This window comes from Lingula anatina, chromosome 6 (genome assembly GCF_051362555.1).
Source record: "Lingula anatina isolate TDL-2025a chromosome 6, LinAna3.0, whole genome shotgun sequence".
Lineage (NCBI taxonomy): Eukaryota > Metazoa > Brachiopoda > Lingulata > Lingulida > Lingulidae > Lingula > Lingula anatina.
Genome location: NC_141772.1, coordinates 23,525,649 through 23,543,492, shown reverse-complemented (window position 1 = coordinate 23,543,492; position 17,844 = coordinate 23,525,649). Strand labels below are relative to the sequence as shown.

At 39.9% G+C, this 17,844-nt stretch overlaps 2 protein-coding genes across 2 annotated transcripts; both read left to right on the top strand.

Moving 5' to 3' along the window:
* The first annotated feature begins 6,151 nt into the window (after positions 1-6,151).
* LOC147761390 (uncharacterized) lies at positions 6,152-8,119 on the top strand. Its single transcript, XM_087015985.1, has 2 exons — positions 6,152-6,381; positions 7,162-8,119. Exons 1-2 carry the CDS (start codon positions 6,379-6,381, stop codon positions 7,975-7,977), a joined length of 819 nt encoding a protein of 272 aa, XP_086872111.1. The 5' UTR covers positions 6,152-6,378; the 3' UTR covers positions 7,978-8,119.
* Positions 8,120-15,041: 6,922 nt separating this feature from the next.
* Positions 15,042-17,458, top strand: LOC106179284 (uncharacterized). The gene is made up of 2 exons (XM_013562832.3): positions 15,042-15,395; positions 16,507-17,458. The coding sequence occupies exons 1-2, from the start codon at positions 15,381-15,383 to the stop codon at positions 17,305-17,307; spliced, it is 816 nt and encodes a 271-aa protein (XP_013418286.2). The 5' UTR covers positions 15,042-15,380; the 3' UTR covers positions 17,308-17,458.
* The last annotated feature ends 386 nt before the right edge of the window (positions 17,459-17,844 follow it).

Genomic DNA, 17,844 nt, shown 5'->3' with positions numbered 1-17,844 from the left:
ATTCAATGGAAATTGAATATGAGATGAGTATATCAATAGATAAAGGCATTAAATCTATTACAGGAAATTCTATATTGAAAACGGAACTAAAAAACCAATTTAATCATTGTTATATAAGGAACGTAACTGTTTCAGATTGTAGTTTATAATATTTAAAAAGACGTTTTCGGCCTTTTGAATTGTTTTTCCTGTCTAAATTCAACTGGATATTAGGCATAAAATTTAAAAAAAAAAATTAACCACGTCTGTAAAAGGGACTTGTTGCAGAACTGCAACAGATGAGAGATATACCTTAACTGAAACCGTGCCAGTTGACAGATAATGCCAGCATCCATAAATGCAATAAAAGCTTTTGTGCGGGTGCCTCACCGGCTTCAGGTGATTTTGACTTGACTAACACGGTGAGAGTGGATATAAATAATTTCTGTCGAAGTCAAAATGTGCACCGTATATAGAGTGACAAAATAAACGGAGGCTTAATTTTAAGCACCATTTTGTAATTTTACTGGGCACCCAGGAGAAAATACCCAATGGCTAACAAAACCCTACTAGACGATGATCAGAAAATAGATAATGTTTATCCTCTGCGTCTAACTACTTTTTATTTGATAGATCCATGTTCATGTGCAGCTCACTCTCTCTCTTCCGCTTACCCCGCCCTCTCTCTCTCCCCCTTTCTCCCTCCCTCTCCCCAACCTCTTTTTTTCTCTCATTTTCTCTCAATGCGAAACCTAACCGTAGCAAACCAAAGATCTCCCAGAAAATTCGAGTATTGCTTCGACGTGTTCGGCAGTTTATTCAGGTGCTCAGTCTTCCTTACTTTCTGTCGGATGAAATAAGGCAAATGTCACAACCGAAGTTACTTTTGTTTTTTCGCCACCAATAACTCAGCATGCATTTAGAATATACATAAATTAATGAATGCAAATGCGTTTAACAGAGAATGTCTTCACTAAAGCAATGTGCAATTCATTCACGATCTCTTCACTAAAGCAATGTGCAATGCACCCAGGGTGTCTTCACTAAAGCAATGACCAATTCATTCAGGACGTCTTAATAAAAGCCAATTCACGCAGTGGGTCTATGCACGATGCAAAAAGTCCGACAACACTTTTCTTGTGATGAGATACTGCTGAAAAAATACAAAAATATCAGTTATAAAACAGCATGTTTGTTAATATCATCTCACGGTATTAGTAGTTTGGAGTGCCATCTTATCAAAGATGTACTCAGTGGTTGGTTTACAGCTCTGCTGCCTTGTTTGAAAGTATTATAGTGTATCCGTTGACTAAATTCAGTATGACTTTGGTGTATAAATATGTTCATCCCAGGTTAGAACGCCGCTTATTATAAGCTTAAAATTGACGGTAGATTTCACCTTCGGTGTCTTATTGATTTGTATATACAGGGGAGAGATGGTGGCCTGTCTTTGAAAGTAAAATTCAAAATTAATTGTTGTTTTGATGTCGTTTGACTATTTTTCTGTTTGTCTGTCAGAGAGAAAAAGTGCAAATTGCGGCACGATTTTAACTGAATTACGCACTTTGTGTCACAACTTTTCCAAAACCGTTGAATATTGGGCGCGATTTGCTCCAGTATTTTAAAGGTAAACCTTTGCTTTGTGATTAGATGTCTTGGCACTGTGTTTATCTTGTTTATCTGTTTTTAAGACCCCGTTCTTTTCTTTTAAAGGTATTACATCTCTTTACCCTCCTGAGTTTCTTCGCACTACCAATGGTGGTGGAGGGAGAAAGAATGTGCACTGTCTACACCATGATAAGCCACGGCAGTATGATTCGCAGTGGAAGCCAAGAATTTGCCAGCGAGAAGTGGTACAAAATTCACAGATATTTTGGTTGAAACACAAACGCCAGCATCGCGGCTGAAGGGAGGAAGTTCCTACAGTTGTTGAAGGAATGGTATGGAATCGACGTGGACGTTGCCGACGGTACCTTGTCAGGGGTTGATCCAACTCCTGTGTTTTTCGAGACCATGGCAGTTAACTTTACTTTCAAAATCGTGACTCTTCCGCGATCTGCCAATTTTAGACTTTATTCGGAGTCACGTGACAATGAAGTCCGTTTTTAAGATTCACAGATTTGCTTAATTACATGGCTGATTATGATCAAAAATGAGTTTACTGTAACAGAGGGTCGAAATCAGGGAATGGTCGTCCCGGCAAGTAGTGTGATTTGGTTAAATTATTACAATATAAAACCTGGGCACAAGGGGTTCGATAGCGAAATTAAGCTACGTGGAGAAAACCGTGTTCCTGTTCTTTCAATTCCCACCCCCTTGGGCCAACACACTGATCTGACCAATTTTGACGTCACACAAGGCACGTACGTCGTCTACAATCAGTATGTCATCAGTCTGACCAGGCCAGAGTTCGGTGACGGCGTGGCGCGTGGGATCTCTCCTCGATACGTGCATTGAAACGAATATCTGAATGATGGAAGAATGGTGATCACCTTCTCCTGTAACCGTACCGAGTATCGTCTGCCATAGATTAGCTTTCATTCATTGAAATGTTCTTTCTTGGCTATTCAAATATGTCGTTTTTTGCTGGTTTTAGAATTATTTTGCTTCCATGAAATTAATTGTAAGGGTTGGGCAAAGGAAAATATATGAGAAGAATAAAATTTCATTGAAAGTGTTCTTGGACTACTTTTTATGTACAGACACAGATGTGTCTGTACATATTGCCATCACCTGCGTCTGTCGTCGCCGTCGCCGTCGCCGTCGCCGGCGCCGTGCACTTTCCTTGTAAACACGATAAGTGGAGGGCAGTTTTACTTTTTGGCTTTATATTTACAGAGCTGATGAATATTCATAAAACGCAGGTCAAGTTCGAAAATCAGCATTTTCGGGCCATTTTTGTATAAGTTATGCTGTTTTTTCACTTTTCAGCATATATGCAACCCTGTAAACACATTTTTAGGCAAACCGTTAGGCCTGTTGTCATGAAACTCACAGGAAAAATCAATCTTACTAAAACGCAGGTCAAGTTCGAAAATCGGCATGATCGGGCCACTATTTTAGTAGTTATGCTGTTTTTTCATTTTTCAGCATATATGCAACATCGTAAACACAATATAAGAAAAACAGATGGGCCAATTGTCATTAAACTCACAGGAGTGGTCAATCTTACTAAAACGCAGGTTGAGTTCGAAAATCAGCATAATCGGGGCATTATTTTAGAAGTTAAGCTGTTTTTTCACGTTTCCTCAGATCCAACTCTTAGGCAATGTTAACAGTCTCATTACTGAACTAATAAGATACGTAAAAGTGTTTGTTTGACATTTCCTGCATCTTTACAATATTGTTAGTTGATTATGTAAAAATGATGGTAAACTTGTTAGCGTGTATTGTGTAATAAAGTGTCAAAAATGGAAATAAACTCATATCATTGCAGTTTGTCAGATTCAATCATTCACTATGTTCAGAATCTCAGAATGGAGGTAATTGGACATTAAACACTATTCTATTGATATTTTTCCCATCTCATCAATTTTCTTAGTTGATCATGTAAAAATTGCAGTAAACTGTTGATTTGTTTTATGTGAAAAAAAGTGTTAAAAATGGAAATAAACCCATGTCAGAACAGTGTTGTCTTGTTTCACATTTCCTCAGATTCAATTCTTAGGCATGTTAACAGTCTCATTACTGAACTAATAAGATACGTAAAAGTGTTTGTTTGACATTTCCTGCATCTTTACAATATTGTTAGTTGATTATGTAAAAATGATGGTAAACTTGTTAGCGTGTATTGTGTAATAAAGTTTCAAAAATGGAAATAAACTCATATCATTGCAGTTTGTCAGATTCAATCATTCACTATGTTCAGAATCTTAGAATGGAGGAAATTGGACATTAAACACTATTCTATTGATATTTTTCCCATCTCATCAATTTTCTTAGTTGATTGTATAAAAATGGCAGTAACCTGTTTATTTTGTTTTATGTTAAAAAAATTGTTAAAAATGAAAAAAAAAACATTTTAGAACAGTGCTGTCTTGTTTACATTTTGGCATTTTCAAGTTGTGACTTTGAAGTTCCATGGGCCTGAAGACCTTTGCTAGTCACATTTTCTGAATATCCATGATACTAATATTTTATTATTAAAAATTGATGGTCATTATGCTGTTAAACATTATGTATTATTGCAAAATAGAAGAAAACATTTTTTGGGCACTGTTCCCATGATGACCATTTAAGAGAAACCATGTCACTTACCGTTCTCAAACAGTATAGTAAATATGTACAGATTTATCTGTACATATTGCCATCACCTGTGTCTGTCGTCGCCGTCACTGTCGCTGTCGCCGGCGCCGTGCACTTTCATTGTAAACACAATAAGTGGAGGGCAGTTTTACTTTTTGACTTAATATTTACAGAGCTGATGAATATTCATAAAACGCAGGTCAAGTTCGCTAGTCAGCATGATCAGGCCATTGTAGAAGTTATGTTGTTTTTTCACTTTTCAGCATATATGCAACACTGTAAATACATTTTAAGGAATGTACTTTTGCATCAGAATTGACAGTAGCCTATTTTGTGCATAGTTATTTCCTGTTTTTTGTCTGTACATTTGACAGCTTTGCTGCCTTGTTTAACAAGACAATCCGCTCATTAGGGAGTGTGTGTGTGTGTAAGAGAGAGAGAGAGAGAGAGAGAGAGATCTTTCTTACCAAATTGACTCTGGCAAGAGTAAACGAAGTACACCACAACTTTCAGTTCCTTTTGAAAAAAAAAACTTTACTGTTTTATATACACTGAAGCCAAGACCGGTGTTACGAAACTGAGGGTTCGTGTATCAGAAAGTCCGCCTTCCATTTAGTTATAATGGTTTTGGTTAGCCTGACCTAGGGCGAGGCTGCCTGTCAAAATGAATGGAAAGTAGACTGTCTATAGCCTCGGTCACACCCGGCCGCACGGGTGCTTACGGTCTGTTTGCGTCCAAATTTTGAGCAAAAACGCACGTCCAATGCAAATCCTTCTTACGACATTTCGAGTTCGCCGACAGCCCGTAATATAAGCACGTACAGAGGATATTGGGCATGTCCAAGAGATTCTACGAATAAATCTGCGAACAACGAGGCCGCAAGCATAACTAGCTCCCGCGCAAGGAGTTCGCAAGTGAGACGCGCGTGGTACAAGACGTACATCGCAAGCAATGAAGGAGCAAGTGCCCTTTGCGTGTTGAGTACGGCGCACGCCCTCTCAGCTACAGAACAAAGCCAAAGGCACACCAAGAATGCGTCGTGCTTGCACCACTTATCGTACTTGTACGCCTGGAGTAATAAAAGGCGTGCTCACAACGCACGCTCGTGTCTCAACAACGAACGTCGATAGTGCAACGTGTACACAATTTTCAAAAAATTCAAATTTTACTCAATTGAGCTTCTAATATGACCCCAAAAAGCAAGAGAAAGAAGCTTAGAGAGCAGAAAACAAGGGGAGAGGAAGAAGAAAGAAGGGGAGAACAGGAGGCAAGACTGACGTAAGCCGTCAGTACGGCATCACAAGCAGGGGGAGACAAGTGAGTAACAAAATGGAACTGCTTTCACCGTGCGTTGAATTATTTTCGTAAGTGGTGTGTGCGTGCCACGTGTGGGGGTAGCAAAACAAAATCGAGAAATGAGTACAGTTTCCACGGCCATTGCACCTTGCAATCAGCGCCCCTGCTTGAAAGGGTATCTCATGTGGCCCCTAAGGCAGACTTGTGCCTTTCCATTGAAACTTTTCCTCTACCTCTACGAACTCCACGGCCTCTACTGCACCTAAAATTCCTAAAATCCTTAAATTCGTGCGTCCGGTTGTGACCGAGGCTTATCATGGGGTGCTCTCTGTCTCGGAGCTGAGATTTATTTGGTTTAATGGCGCGTGTGGAGGCGGGGAGACCTTCAGGGAATTAGCGGCATCGCTTTTGAAGTGGAGTCGGTCATGTTTAGTCAGAGGATCAGTTAGCACTCGGATCATCTATTTTGAATGACCCCTTACACAAACCAGCAATACGACAATGGCCCCGCGTGTTAATGGTTGATAGTACATCATGCAGTGTATTGAAATGTTTAAAAACATCCTGAAATGTGACGTTTTCACTCCTTGTGTTGTAAACAACCAAATATACGGGCATGCAGGCATGGTAACAACGACTTACATAGAAGTGACGATAATGAAGCTAATTATACTGGTTGAAAAACGATGCTCCTCTGCCGCGGTAATACCACTAAATGCATCCTAGTTAAAATGTGAGTGTGAATACTTCACTACGCCGCTGTTCAGTTGCCTTTTACTAGTCAACCGAAGAGGTGTACCAAAAGATAAAACCAGGGTAACATTTGTGCGTCTCAATAGTCACCGAAAATTAGGGACATGGTGAGTGCAGCAATAATTTAAACTATTATTAAAATAAAGCGTATGTTATCTGTTTTATGATATAACCATCTAATGGTGTTCACCAGAGTAGATACTGTGGTTAGTTATTTTACCGATGTGGTGTACATGCTGTTGTGTTAATATTAAGACTGGGTTCCCATAAACCTATCGTACTAGCAGGATCGATCTAACTCCGAGGGGATTCTCGCTAAATTGTTTACAGTTTAAGCGGCTTAAATGTCTGTCACGTCCAACGAAGCTGCTAGGGTGGTAATTATCTTTCGTTCAAGCTTAAACTAATGCAATTTAGCAAGAAACCCCTCGGAGATAGATCGTTCTGCTAGTACGATATGGTATGGAAATGGTCCCTTAGTCCAGCAAGCTGTTGGTATTGCACTGTCTGCGTTACGCCTATCCGACTAATAAGGAATTAAATAAAAAATAATAATCACAGGAAAACATTCAGTTTTATTTAGAACACATCTGTCTCGCAATTTGTCCGGTTTCTAACCTCAGCTGGAAGTGCACTGTCCAAACGGGGGATGGGGGGATGGGGGTGGGGTGAGGATGATGTTACCGGAAATTAAATTAAGCCTATTTATTTCAAAGAGAGAATTACGCACTTGGTGTCACAACGTTGTTCCAAAACGGTTAAATATCGGGCTTGATTTGCTCCAGTATTTTAAACATAAACCATCACTTTGTGATTAGATGTCTTGTCTAACCCTGTGTATATCTTGTGGAGCCTGTATTAAGGGTGACTCCGTTTTTTTTTCTAAGGTATTACATCTCTTTTCCATCCTGTGTTTCTTCGCATTGCCAATGGTGGTGGCGAGAGAAAGAATGTGCGCTGTTTATACCATGATAAGCCACGGCAGTATGATTCGCGGCGGAAGCCAAGGATTTGCCACCGAGCAGTGGTATGAAATACACCGATATTTTGGTCGAAACACGAACGCCAGCATCGTGGCTGAAGGGAGGAAGTTCCTACAGTTTTTGAAGGAATGGTACGGCATCGACGTAGACGGTGGTGACGATACCCTCTCAGGGGTTGATCCAACTCCTGTGTTCTTTGAGACCACGGCCGTAAACTTTACTTTCAATATCCTGACCCTTCCGCTGTCTGCTAATTTTAGACTTAATTCGGAATCACGTGGCAATGAAGTTCGTTTTTACGATTCTCAGATTTGCTATAATGCATGGCTGATTGTGACCAAAAATGAGTTTACTGTAACAGAGGGTCGAAATCAGGGTATGGTCGTTCCGGCAAATAGTATGATTGGGTTACATTACTACTATATGAAACCTGAGCGCAAGGGGTTCGATAGAGAAATCAAGCTACGTGCAGAAAACCGTGTCCCAAATCTTTTAATTCCCACCCCCTTGGGTCAAGACACTTATCTGACAGAGTATGACGTCACAACAGGCAGTTACGTTGTCTTCAATGAGTATGTCACCAGTCTGACGAGGCCAGAGTTCGTTGACGGCGTAGGACGTGGGGTCCTTCCTCGATACGTGCACGGAAACGAATATCTGAATGATGGAAGAATGGTGATCACCTTCTCCTGTAACCGTACCAAATATCGTCTGCCATAGATTACATTAATTTTTTGAAAGGTTATCTTTTTGGGTTATTCGAATATGTCATTGTTTTGTTGGTTTTAGAATTATTTTGCTCCCATGAAATTAATTGTAAGGGTTGGGCAAAGGAAAATATATGAGAAGAATAAAATCTTATTTAAATTGTTCTTGGACTATTTTTTATCAAGACAATCCCGCTCATTAGGGTGTGTGCGTGAGAGAGAGAGAGAGAGAGAGAGAGAGAGATATCCTTCTTACCAAATTGACTCTGGCAAGAGTAAAACATGTATCAAAGTACGCGACAACTTTCAGTACCTTTTGATAATCAAAAAAGCTTTACTGTTTTATTTATATTCTAAAGCCAAGACCGGTGTTACGAAACTGAGGGTTCGTGTATCAGAGAGCCCGCCTTCCATTTAGTTATAATGGTTAGGGTTAGCCTGACTTAAAATGCTGAGAGACTGCTTAATCAAACTAGAGCATAAGCTAAGGTAATTCTTTTCCAAGGCTAGTTATTTGATCACTCACAAGTACAGTAAAGAACTACAAATATCCAGTGGATGCCATATGTAAGTAATAGTCATTATTAGTATTCATTACTTTGAAAGAAAGACTAATAGTCACAACCCATAAAATGAAAGAGTTAAGTTATTGAAAACATTCTCACTATAGCTTACTACTTATATTCTAAATATACACACAATGGTCATGTTTACTAATTACTTTCCTACTGAAAATAATATAAGGAAAGTGTCTGTAAAAATCACTACATATAATCCATAAGCCAGATGAGGATATATTGATTAATTAAGATGAAGCTGAACTTTTTTTTTTAATTGAAAGCTTTAAGTGACCAACTAAATGCTTTAAGTAAATACTGAAAACCACTACTAGTAAGTGAATATCAACAAAAAGAAAAAGAAGATTTTCTCCCTGATTAATTACTAGTATAGCACTGAGTAAGTTCATTGAAGTAGTGTGGATAGGTCTTTTTGTATGTTTTTTAAAGAGATATCAATAATTACACAGAAACATGTTACGCATCGGTATGAGAAATATTAGAAGATTAGCAAAGAAACTTACTGATGAAAACTTTGTTGAGATGGTCGAAAATTTTGATATTTTCATATGTGTAGAAACTTTTAGCACCCTGAGATAAAAAATGGTCCTACCTAGTGGAACACATGGCCACTTCTACAAAATAAAAACAAAAAAGAAAAAAAAAGGACGCCCATCCGGCGGTATAGTCATATATTACAGAAAACAATTTAGTGGTGCTCTTCATGTTATGTCTAGCAAAAGTGAGAATACCTTATGGATAAGGCTACATTGAGTTAGTTGAGGGAGTGAAATGCTAACTTTCTTTTTATTTTATTGAATAACTTGAAAAAAATATTCGGATATAATTTGACTGTAACCGACATAATGAAAAAACTCTAAAATACTGTAATACGAGTCCCCTAACCCCTTCTTACACAAATCAGCAATACGACAATGGTGCCAATGGTTGCGTAATGCATCACAGGGGGCGTATTGAGGCCGTCTTCTGGAAGATGGTCAAATTGTCAAGTTTACACTGACGGGCATATGATTTTTTCTGCCTAAAGACGGTCAAAAATGGAGGACGGATCAACAAAGATAGTTTGGAAGACTGTCAGAATCTGGATCCGCCCCTGATCATGCAGTGTTTTGTAATGCTTTATGTTTATAAACATCCTGAAATGTGACGCTTTCACTCCTCGTGCTGTAAACAACCAAAGATACAGGCATGCAGGCATGGTAACAACGACTTTCCTGGTAGGGAAGATAATCAAGCTAATTATACTGGTTGCATAACGACGCTGTCTCTACCGCGGTAATACGACTAAATGCGTCCCAGTTAAAATGTTTAATGCCTCCGTCTGGGAAAATGTCTGCACTCAAGGCAGCCAGACGGATCATTTCAAAAATATTTTCAGGTGTTCAGGTTTGAATAAATTGTACTAGAGGTACCAAAAACATAGTTAAAACGAAAATGAAAAATAGCTTACTTTTTGGTGCCGAACTTTAAGTCGAGTTGAGGGGTGATTAGCAAAGAATAAAAAAGCACAATTGAATGAACAGATCAAGAATAATACAATCGCACGCTGTTAAGATTCACTATAAAATTCACATATATATATATATGACACTTACATTTTTTATGAACTGTATTTAATTTCAATACTGCTCCGCGTCGCTGCGCAGTTGCCTTTCACGAGTCAGCTGTAGAGGTGTACCAATAGATATTGAGTGTCTAACACCCCATTCTCATAGATTAGATCGACCTACATTGGATCGACCTAACTCCCTGGGGGTTCACGCTAAATAGCTGTCAGCCGGGCGGACACGAAAGTTAATTACCCCTTAAAGCTTGTAGTAGGCGGGGACGGACACTTAAGGGGGATTATCTGACAGTAATCTAGTGAGACTCCCCGCGGTGATAGATAGATCGATCTAAAAGTTGTGAGGACAGAGCCTTAATTGTCGCCGAAGTTTGGGAACATGGTAAGTACTGCGTTGGATAATTAAGAGTATTTTACCTGTTTAATGTTATTACAACTAAATAGTCTTCTCCGGAGTAGATACTGTGCTTAGTTACTTTATTGATATGGTGTACATGCATAAACATCATTTCAGTTAAAGTGTTCGGCGTCTTGGAACTAAAATGATATTATATCTTTGCAACTATATGTCAAGTCTAGTCCTGTGTATATCTTGAGGACAGCGTATTAAGAACAACAACATATTTTTTCTTTTAAAGGTACTGCATCTCTTTTCCCTCCTGTGTTTCTTCGCATTACACATGGTCGTGACAAGTGAAAGAATGTGCACTGTCTATACCATGTTAATACAAGACAGTGTGATTCTCGATGGAAGCCAAGGATTTCCCAGGGACCAGTGGTACAAAGTACACCGATATTTTGGTCGAAACACGAACGCCAGCATCGCGGCTGAAGGGAGGAAGTTCCTACAATTTTTGAAGGAATGGTACGGCATCGACGTGGACGTTGCCGACGATATGTTGTCAGGGGTTGATCCAACTCCTGTGTTCTTCGAAACCACTGCAGTTAACTTTACTTTTAAAATCATGAGTCTTCCGCAGTCTGCTAATTTTAGACTTTATTCAGAGTCTCGTGACAATGAAGTTCGTTTTTACGATTCCCAGATGGTCTATAACGCATGGGTGATCGTGACCAAAAATGAGTTTACTGTAACAGAGGGCCGAAATCAGGGAATGGTCGTCCCGGCAAATAGTATGATTCGGTTTAAAAATTACTATACGAAACCTGGGCAGAAGGGGTTCGACAGCGAAATAAAGCTACATGCAGAAGACCGTGTTCCACTGCTTCGGGTAGCCATCCCCTTGGGCCAAGACACTGATCTGACCGGATATGACGTCACACTAGGCAAGTACTCCGTCTTCAGTCCGCATGTCACCAGTCTGACCAGGCCAGAGTTCGGTGACGGCGTAGGACGTGGGGTCCTTCCTCTGTACGTGCACGGAAACGAACATCTGAATGATGGTCGAATGGTAGTCACTTTCTCTTGTAACCGTACAGATAATCGCCTGCCATAGATGAGCTTTTCATATATTGGAAAGTTTTCTTTGGGGCTTATACGAATATATCATTATTTTGGTTGCATTCGAGGCATTTTGATTCCATGAAATTATTTGTAAGGGTGTTGGGCAAAAGAAATAAGCGACGAATAAAAAAAGCTGTTGCAAGAACACATGGGTTGTTTTAAACTCTTGATCAAAAAGGTTATCTTACCTCCAATTCCATGCGTTTTTGTTTACAAATTAATAATTAGTTCACTGTTCTGGATGCGCTCTAAGGTCACGTGTTCAGTAGTGCTTGCAAGTGGGTCGCGCCATATTTGAACCGCGGCTCAGTTAGGCCAGGCTCAACTTGGTTGTGAACACAGCCTTACAAGAGCAAACCATTGTTTCTACACCAGTTCACTAAAGGTGACACCAATTACCTGTACATGAAGAGTCATTATCATCATTAATTTAACGGACTTCAGTTGTCTCTTTGGCAAACATCATTTAAATAAAAAAATTGTTTAATGGTATTACAACCTAATGGTGTTCTCCAGAGTAGATACTGTGTTTAGTTACTTTATTGATATGGTGTACATGCTTAATCATCATTTCAGTTAAAGTGTTCGGCGTCTTGGAACTAAAATGATACTATAACTTTGTAATTATATGTCTAGTCTAGTCTAGTCTAGTCTAGTCTAGTCCTGTGTACATCTTGTGGACAGCGTATTAAGAGCAACCCCATTCTTTTCTTTTAAAAGTATTGCATCTATTTTCCCTCCTGTGTTTCTTCGCACTGCACATGGTACTGGGAAGTGAAAGAATGATAAGCCACGGCAGTGTGATTCTCGATGGAAGCCTTCTCCTTTTGACAGTTTAGATTATCGTTTGCCATAGATCAGCTTTGCGTTAATTAAAAAGTTTTGTGTTCGGGGTTATGTAAACATGCAAGCATTTTTTGCTTGGTTTTAAAGTTTTAATTTAAGCAAATAGGATTAATTGTAAGGATTGGGTAAGGGAAATATGGTAAAGACAAAAATCTGTTGAAAAAAAAAACACTGGCTGTGTATGTCTGTGTGTGAGAGAGAGAGAGAGAGAGAGAGAGAGAGAGCTTGCCCTCTGTTCATTCCACATTACTGATGCTTAGGCAAAGGGAACTTCATCAACTACGAGGCAAGTAAGACGATAAATGTTTGAATTAAATCTATTACAAAAATTGCATTGTACATTTAAATGCAGCGTTAAGAATCCAATTCAATAGTTTCATTTAAAAGCAACGTAACTGTTTCAGATACTGCTTTACAAAACTAAAACTAGATTTTCGGTCGACGTAATTGTACCTCTTGTCTAAATTCAACTGCGTATTCGGTATCATAAAAAAGCTGTCATCCCTGTTAAAAGGAAAGACGCATCTGAGGCACGGGAATATAGGAAGAAGCTGATATATCTAACAGATATCGCGTCTCAGCTGACACCGGTGAATAAGCGTCAGTATATAGATAATGCCAGCATCCATTAATGCAGTAAAAGCTTTTGTGCGTGCATTTCACCGGCTTAAGATGACTTTAACTTGACTAACATGGTGAGAGTAGATATAAATAATTTCTGTTGAATTTAAAATGTGCGCCAAATACAGCGTGATGAAAATGAACGGACTTTGTAAGCGGAAAGGTGTTATTTTAAGCACCATTTCCTAATGTTACTCGGCCTGGGCTAGCTAGACAGGCCAGAGTTTTTGAAAGAGAAAACAAAGAGAACATTTGAATCGAATCTTTTCATATGATCTGTCAGGTTGCTGAAGGCGTCAAGGCAGCCTAGAGCAAAAGCACTGTGGGTTTCAAATACTTGATGAACAGAGAAAATAGAAAACATGCATAGCTAAGAAGCCAGTGATAAGGAATTCGAAGTGCATTATGCCATTGGCTGGAATACGTACTAAAGGGTGTAATATTGAATAGAGAGGCAGAATGTACCCGGGCAAGCGACGAGTTAACGTTTAATGATTGAAACTGGTTATTGTTGTCAGCGTTGGATTTCCTCATAGCGATTTACACGTAACTATTTTGACTACGAACCTGGTAGGTAATATTAACGCGTTATCCGAACTGAAAGTTTTCAACGTTGTCCGTATTTCGAGCACATTTCTAAATTACATACATATCTAAATTTTGAGCGGTTCCGGACAACGTCTACCTACATTTGATTTCGAAGATTCATGTTTACGTACAGCTCTCGCTCTCGCTCTCTCTCTCTCTCTCTCTGCCCCCTCTCCCCTCTCTCTCTCTCTCTCTCTGCCCTCCTCTCCCCCCTCTCTCTCTCTCTGCCCCCCTCTCCCCTCTCTCTCTCTCTCTCTCTCTCTCTCTCCCTGCCCCCCTCTCCTCTCTCTCTGCCCCCTTCTCCCCCTCTCTCTCTCTTTCTCTCTCTGCCCCTCTCTCTCTCTCTGCCCCCCCTCTCTCTCTCTCTCTCTCTCTCTGCCCCCCCCTCTCTCTCTCTCTCTCTCTCTGCCCCCCTCTCTCCCTCCCCCTCTCTCTCTCTCTCTCTCTCTCTCTCTGCCTCCCTCTCTCTCTCTCTCTCTCTCTCTTTCTGCCCCCCTCTCTGCCCCCCTCTCTCTCTCTCTCTCTCTCTCTCTGCCCCTCTCTCTCTCTCTCTCTCTCTGCCCCCCTCTCCCCCCTCTCTCTCTCTCTGCCCCCCCTCTCTCTCTCCCCCCCTCTCTCTCTCTCTTTCTCATTCTGCCCCTCTCTCTCTCTGCCCCCCTCTCTCCCCCCTCTCTCTCTCGCTCCCACCCTGGTGAGATCCTGGTGAGATACTGCTGAACAGTTAGAAAAATACCAGTTATTAAAACCGAGTTTTTGTTAATAGTGTTATTATTATTATTATTATCCATATTATAATATAAATACACAGTGTTCGGTTTACTGATAAGATGCCTCGTTTGATGAAGGTAATATAGTGTTTATCCATTGACTGGTTTCAGTGTAAGTAAGATGTACATGTTCATCCCAGTTCATTTCCAGGTCGTCGCTTGTTATCAGGTTAAAATGGCGGTAGATTTCACTCTTTCTGTTGCTCATTTATTTGTATTTACAGGAGGAAGATGGTGGCCTGTCTTTGGAAATTTAGTCAAATACAAATTTGGTAATTTTGTTGCTGCTTGACTGTTTGACTATGTCCCCTCTGATGGGGGGGGGGGGGGGAGAAATTCCTGATAAATAACGGGGGGGGGGTGTATAGGCTTGGTAACGCGTTTCTGATTCAAAATGTAAACGCATAATAACTAATTTGTTCAGAAGTTGTCATTCACTGCGTTTCTGCTTACCAGCATTATAGCAATGTACGACCTTTTGCTTGATCAAAGTGGAAGTTATAAAATGGCTGCATAGATTACAAGTGCCTAAGCCTTGGGCAAGAACTTGTACAACTTCTTGCTTTAAAGCACCCACCAACAAATCCACGCCATATTTTAGACTTCATTGTTATCTTGATGCTGTTTGAGTAGGTAACTGGTTGTCCAAATTGTCAATGTTCTTCCTATGTGGTTAATCAGCGTTTTTTTCTTTTTCTTTTGGACCAGTCAATTACAGTCCCTGATAAAATACTGCTTGCTGATCTATTTTTATTTTAAAGGTTACTTAAAGCTTTTCCATTAAAGGCACTTAAACCTTTGTTCATACGGGCGTCTCAAAAATTATATCGTGAAAATCGCATTAAGATAACGGTACCATTAACTCTTTTTGACTGTCTATAAATTGAATACTTCACGACGCCGCTGTTCAGTTGCCGTTCACTAGTCAACCAAAGAGGTGTACCAAGAAGATATAGCCAGGGACACATTTGAGCGTCTCAGTAGTCTCCGATGACATTAAACATGGTGAGTACAGCGATAGAGTTTATCAAATACCCACAAGTACTGTGCCCATTATAAGGCATTTCAACCTTATGACAGCGGTGGACACCGGTGATAAATTCGTCCTCTTGCGTATTGTAGATGATATGTTTTTGACATTTAGTTTAGCAGGCTGTTGGTGTTGTACTGTTCGCATTGCCCTCAGATGAATAATAAGAGTTTATTGGAAACTAAACCCAGGAAAGCACTCAGTTTCATTTTGTGCTCTTCAGTAACACAATCTTTTTTTTTTTACTAAACTGGGTACAGGCGCAGGTCTCGTGTGGCTATTGCTTTTCAAAGACTTTTAAAATATCCTTTCAATAATTTTAAAGGGTGGACGTGATACAATCTTTATCGGAACCGACAACATTCATTGGCCTTCTCTTTGATGTTCGTCTCCCTTTCCGAAAGATACCAGAGAATTAGAGCTTCTATAAGCCATTAGTATTTTTTATAATTAAACTGTATATTTTTATATTAAACTGTTTATTAAGTTGCCAACATGCGAGGTTAGTTTGGGGGAGTAGATGATACGTCGAAACTCCCTTCTTAAACTCGATATGAAAATAGACTTGTGAAGATTCTTTTGTCTATAGCTATTTATATTAGTTTGATCTTACCATCCAATATTTCATCTGCTTGCAGTCAGATTTCATCAGGGAATGAGGTTGTGACAGGTATGACAACCTGTCACCCCCTCTGGTGTGCTATTTGGTCAGATCCCCCCCCTTGCCTGCCCCTCCCTTAGGAGTGGTAGGTAGAGGTTGGGTAGCTCAGTCCCATCATTCCGATTCCAGAGGGGGTGACAGGTTGTCATACCTGTCACAACCTCATTCCCTGATGAAATCTGACTGCAAGCAGATGAAATATTGGATGGTAAGATCAAACTAATATAAATAGCTATAGACAAAAGAATCTTCACAAGTCTATTATAATAACATAGCTAATGAAACTGTTCTACTCGATATGAAAAGTTTTGGATGTCTTGCAACTAAATTTAAATCTTTGCGTAAATTTGCAGAAACATAGCCTACATATATCTCGTGGATACTGTATTAAGGTGACTCTGTTTCTTTTCTTTTTTTTTCTTAAGGTATTGCATCTCTTTTCCCTCCTGTGTTTCTTGGCATTGCCAATGGTGGTGTCGGGAGAAAACTTGTGCGTCGTCTACACTATGGCTAGCCATGGCAGCAACGATGGCATTCCGAGCCAAGGATTCTCCACCGAAGAATGGTACAAAGTACACCGATATTTTGGTCGACACACGAACGCCAGCATCGCAGCTGAAGGGAGGAAGTTCCTACAATTTTTAAACGACTGGTACGGCATTGATTTGAACGTTGGTGACGATGCCTTGTCAGGGGTTGATCCATCAACTCTGTTCCTCGAGCCCGCGGGAGTTCGCATAATTTTTAGACTCTCGGTCCTACCAGAATACTCTAATTATAGACTTTATTCGGAGTCGCGTGGCAATGAAAGTCGTTTTTACGGTTCCAGGGTTTACAGTGTTGGGTGGATGATTTTGATCAGAGATGAGTTTACTGTAACCACGGGCCTAAATCAGGGAATGGTCATTCCGGCAAGAAGCGCCGTCAGGTCTCGAGTCTACTACATAAAACCCGGGGCAAAGGGCTTCGATAACGAAATTAAGCTGCAAGCGGAAGATCGCGTTCCAATTCTTGTGCTTTCCATGCCCTTGGGTCAAGACGCCGGGTATGAAACAGGAAGCTACTCTGTCTCCAATCCGCACGTGACCAGTCTCTCTTCACCCGATTTCGGTGTAGGAAGAATGCGTGGGATCTCCCCTCGGTACAAAAATGGAACCGAATATGTGGTCGACGGTCGAATGGTGTTCACCTTCAACTGTGGTGATATGGAGGATCAGCTGCCATAGATGAGCTTTTCATACACTGAAATTTTTCCCGACGGGGTTATACAAACATATTATTAATTTTTGCTTGGTTTTAAGGTTTAACTTTGATGTAATGGAATTTATTGTAAGGGTTGGGCAAGGGAAACATTGGAGGAATAAAGGTCTGTTAAAATAAAAACTTTGAGTGCACTTATATCAATAATGCCTTCAGTAAAATAATATAATAAAGTTTATCAGTGAGAGAAATTTAATGGAAATTGAATGTGAGACAATTAAGACAATACAAAAAGACATTAAATCTATTACAGTTACGAAAGGAATGTAACTCTTTTAGGTTATAATTTATAATATTTAAAAATAGGTTTTCGGCCTTCGGAATTGTTTTTCCTGTCTAAAATCAACTGCATATTAAGTATCAAATAATAGAAAACTACCACGTCTGTAAAAGGGGCTCGTTGCAGAACTGCAATCGATGAGAGATACTCCTTTTCAACTGAAACCGTATCAGTTATAAATAAAGCCGGCATCCATTAATGCAATAAAAGCTTTTGTGCGGGC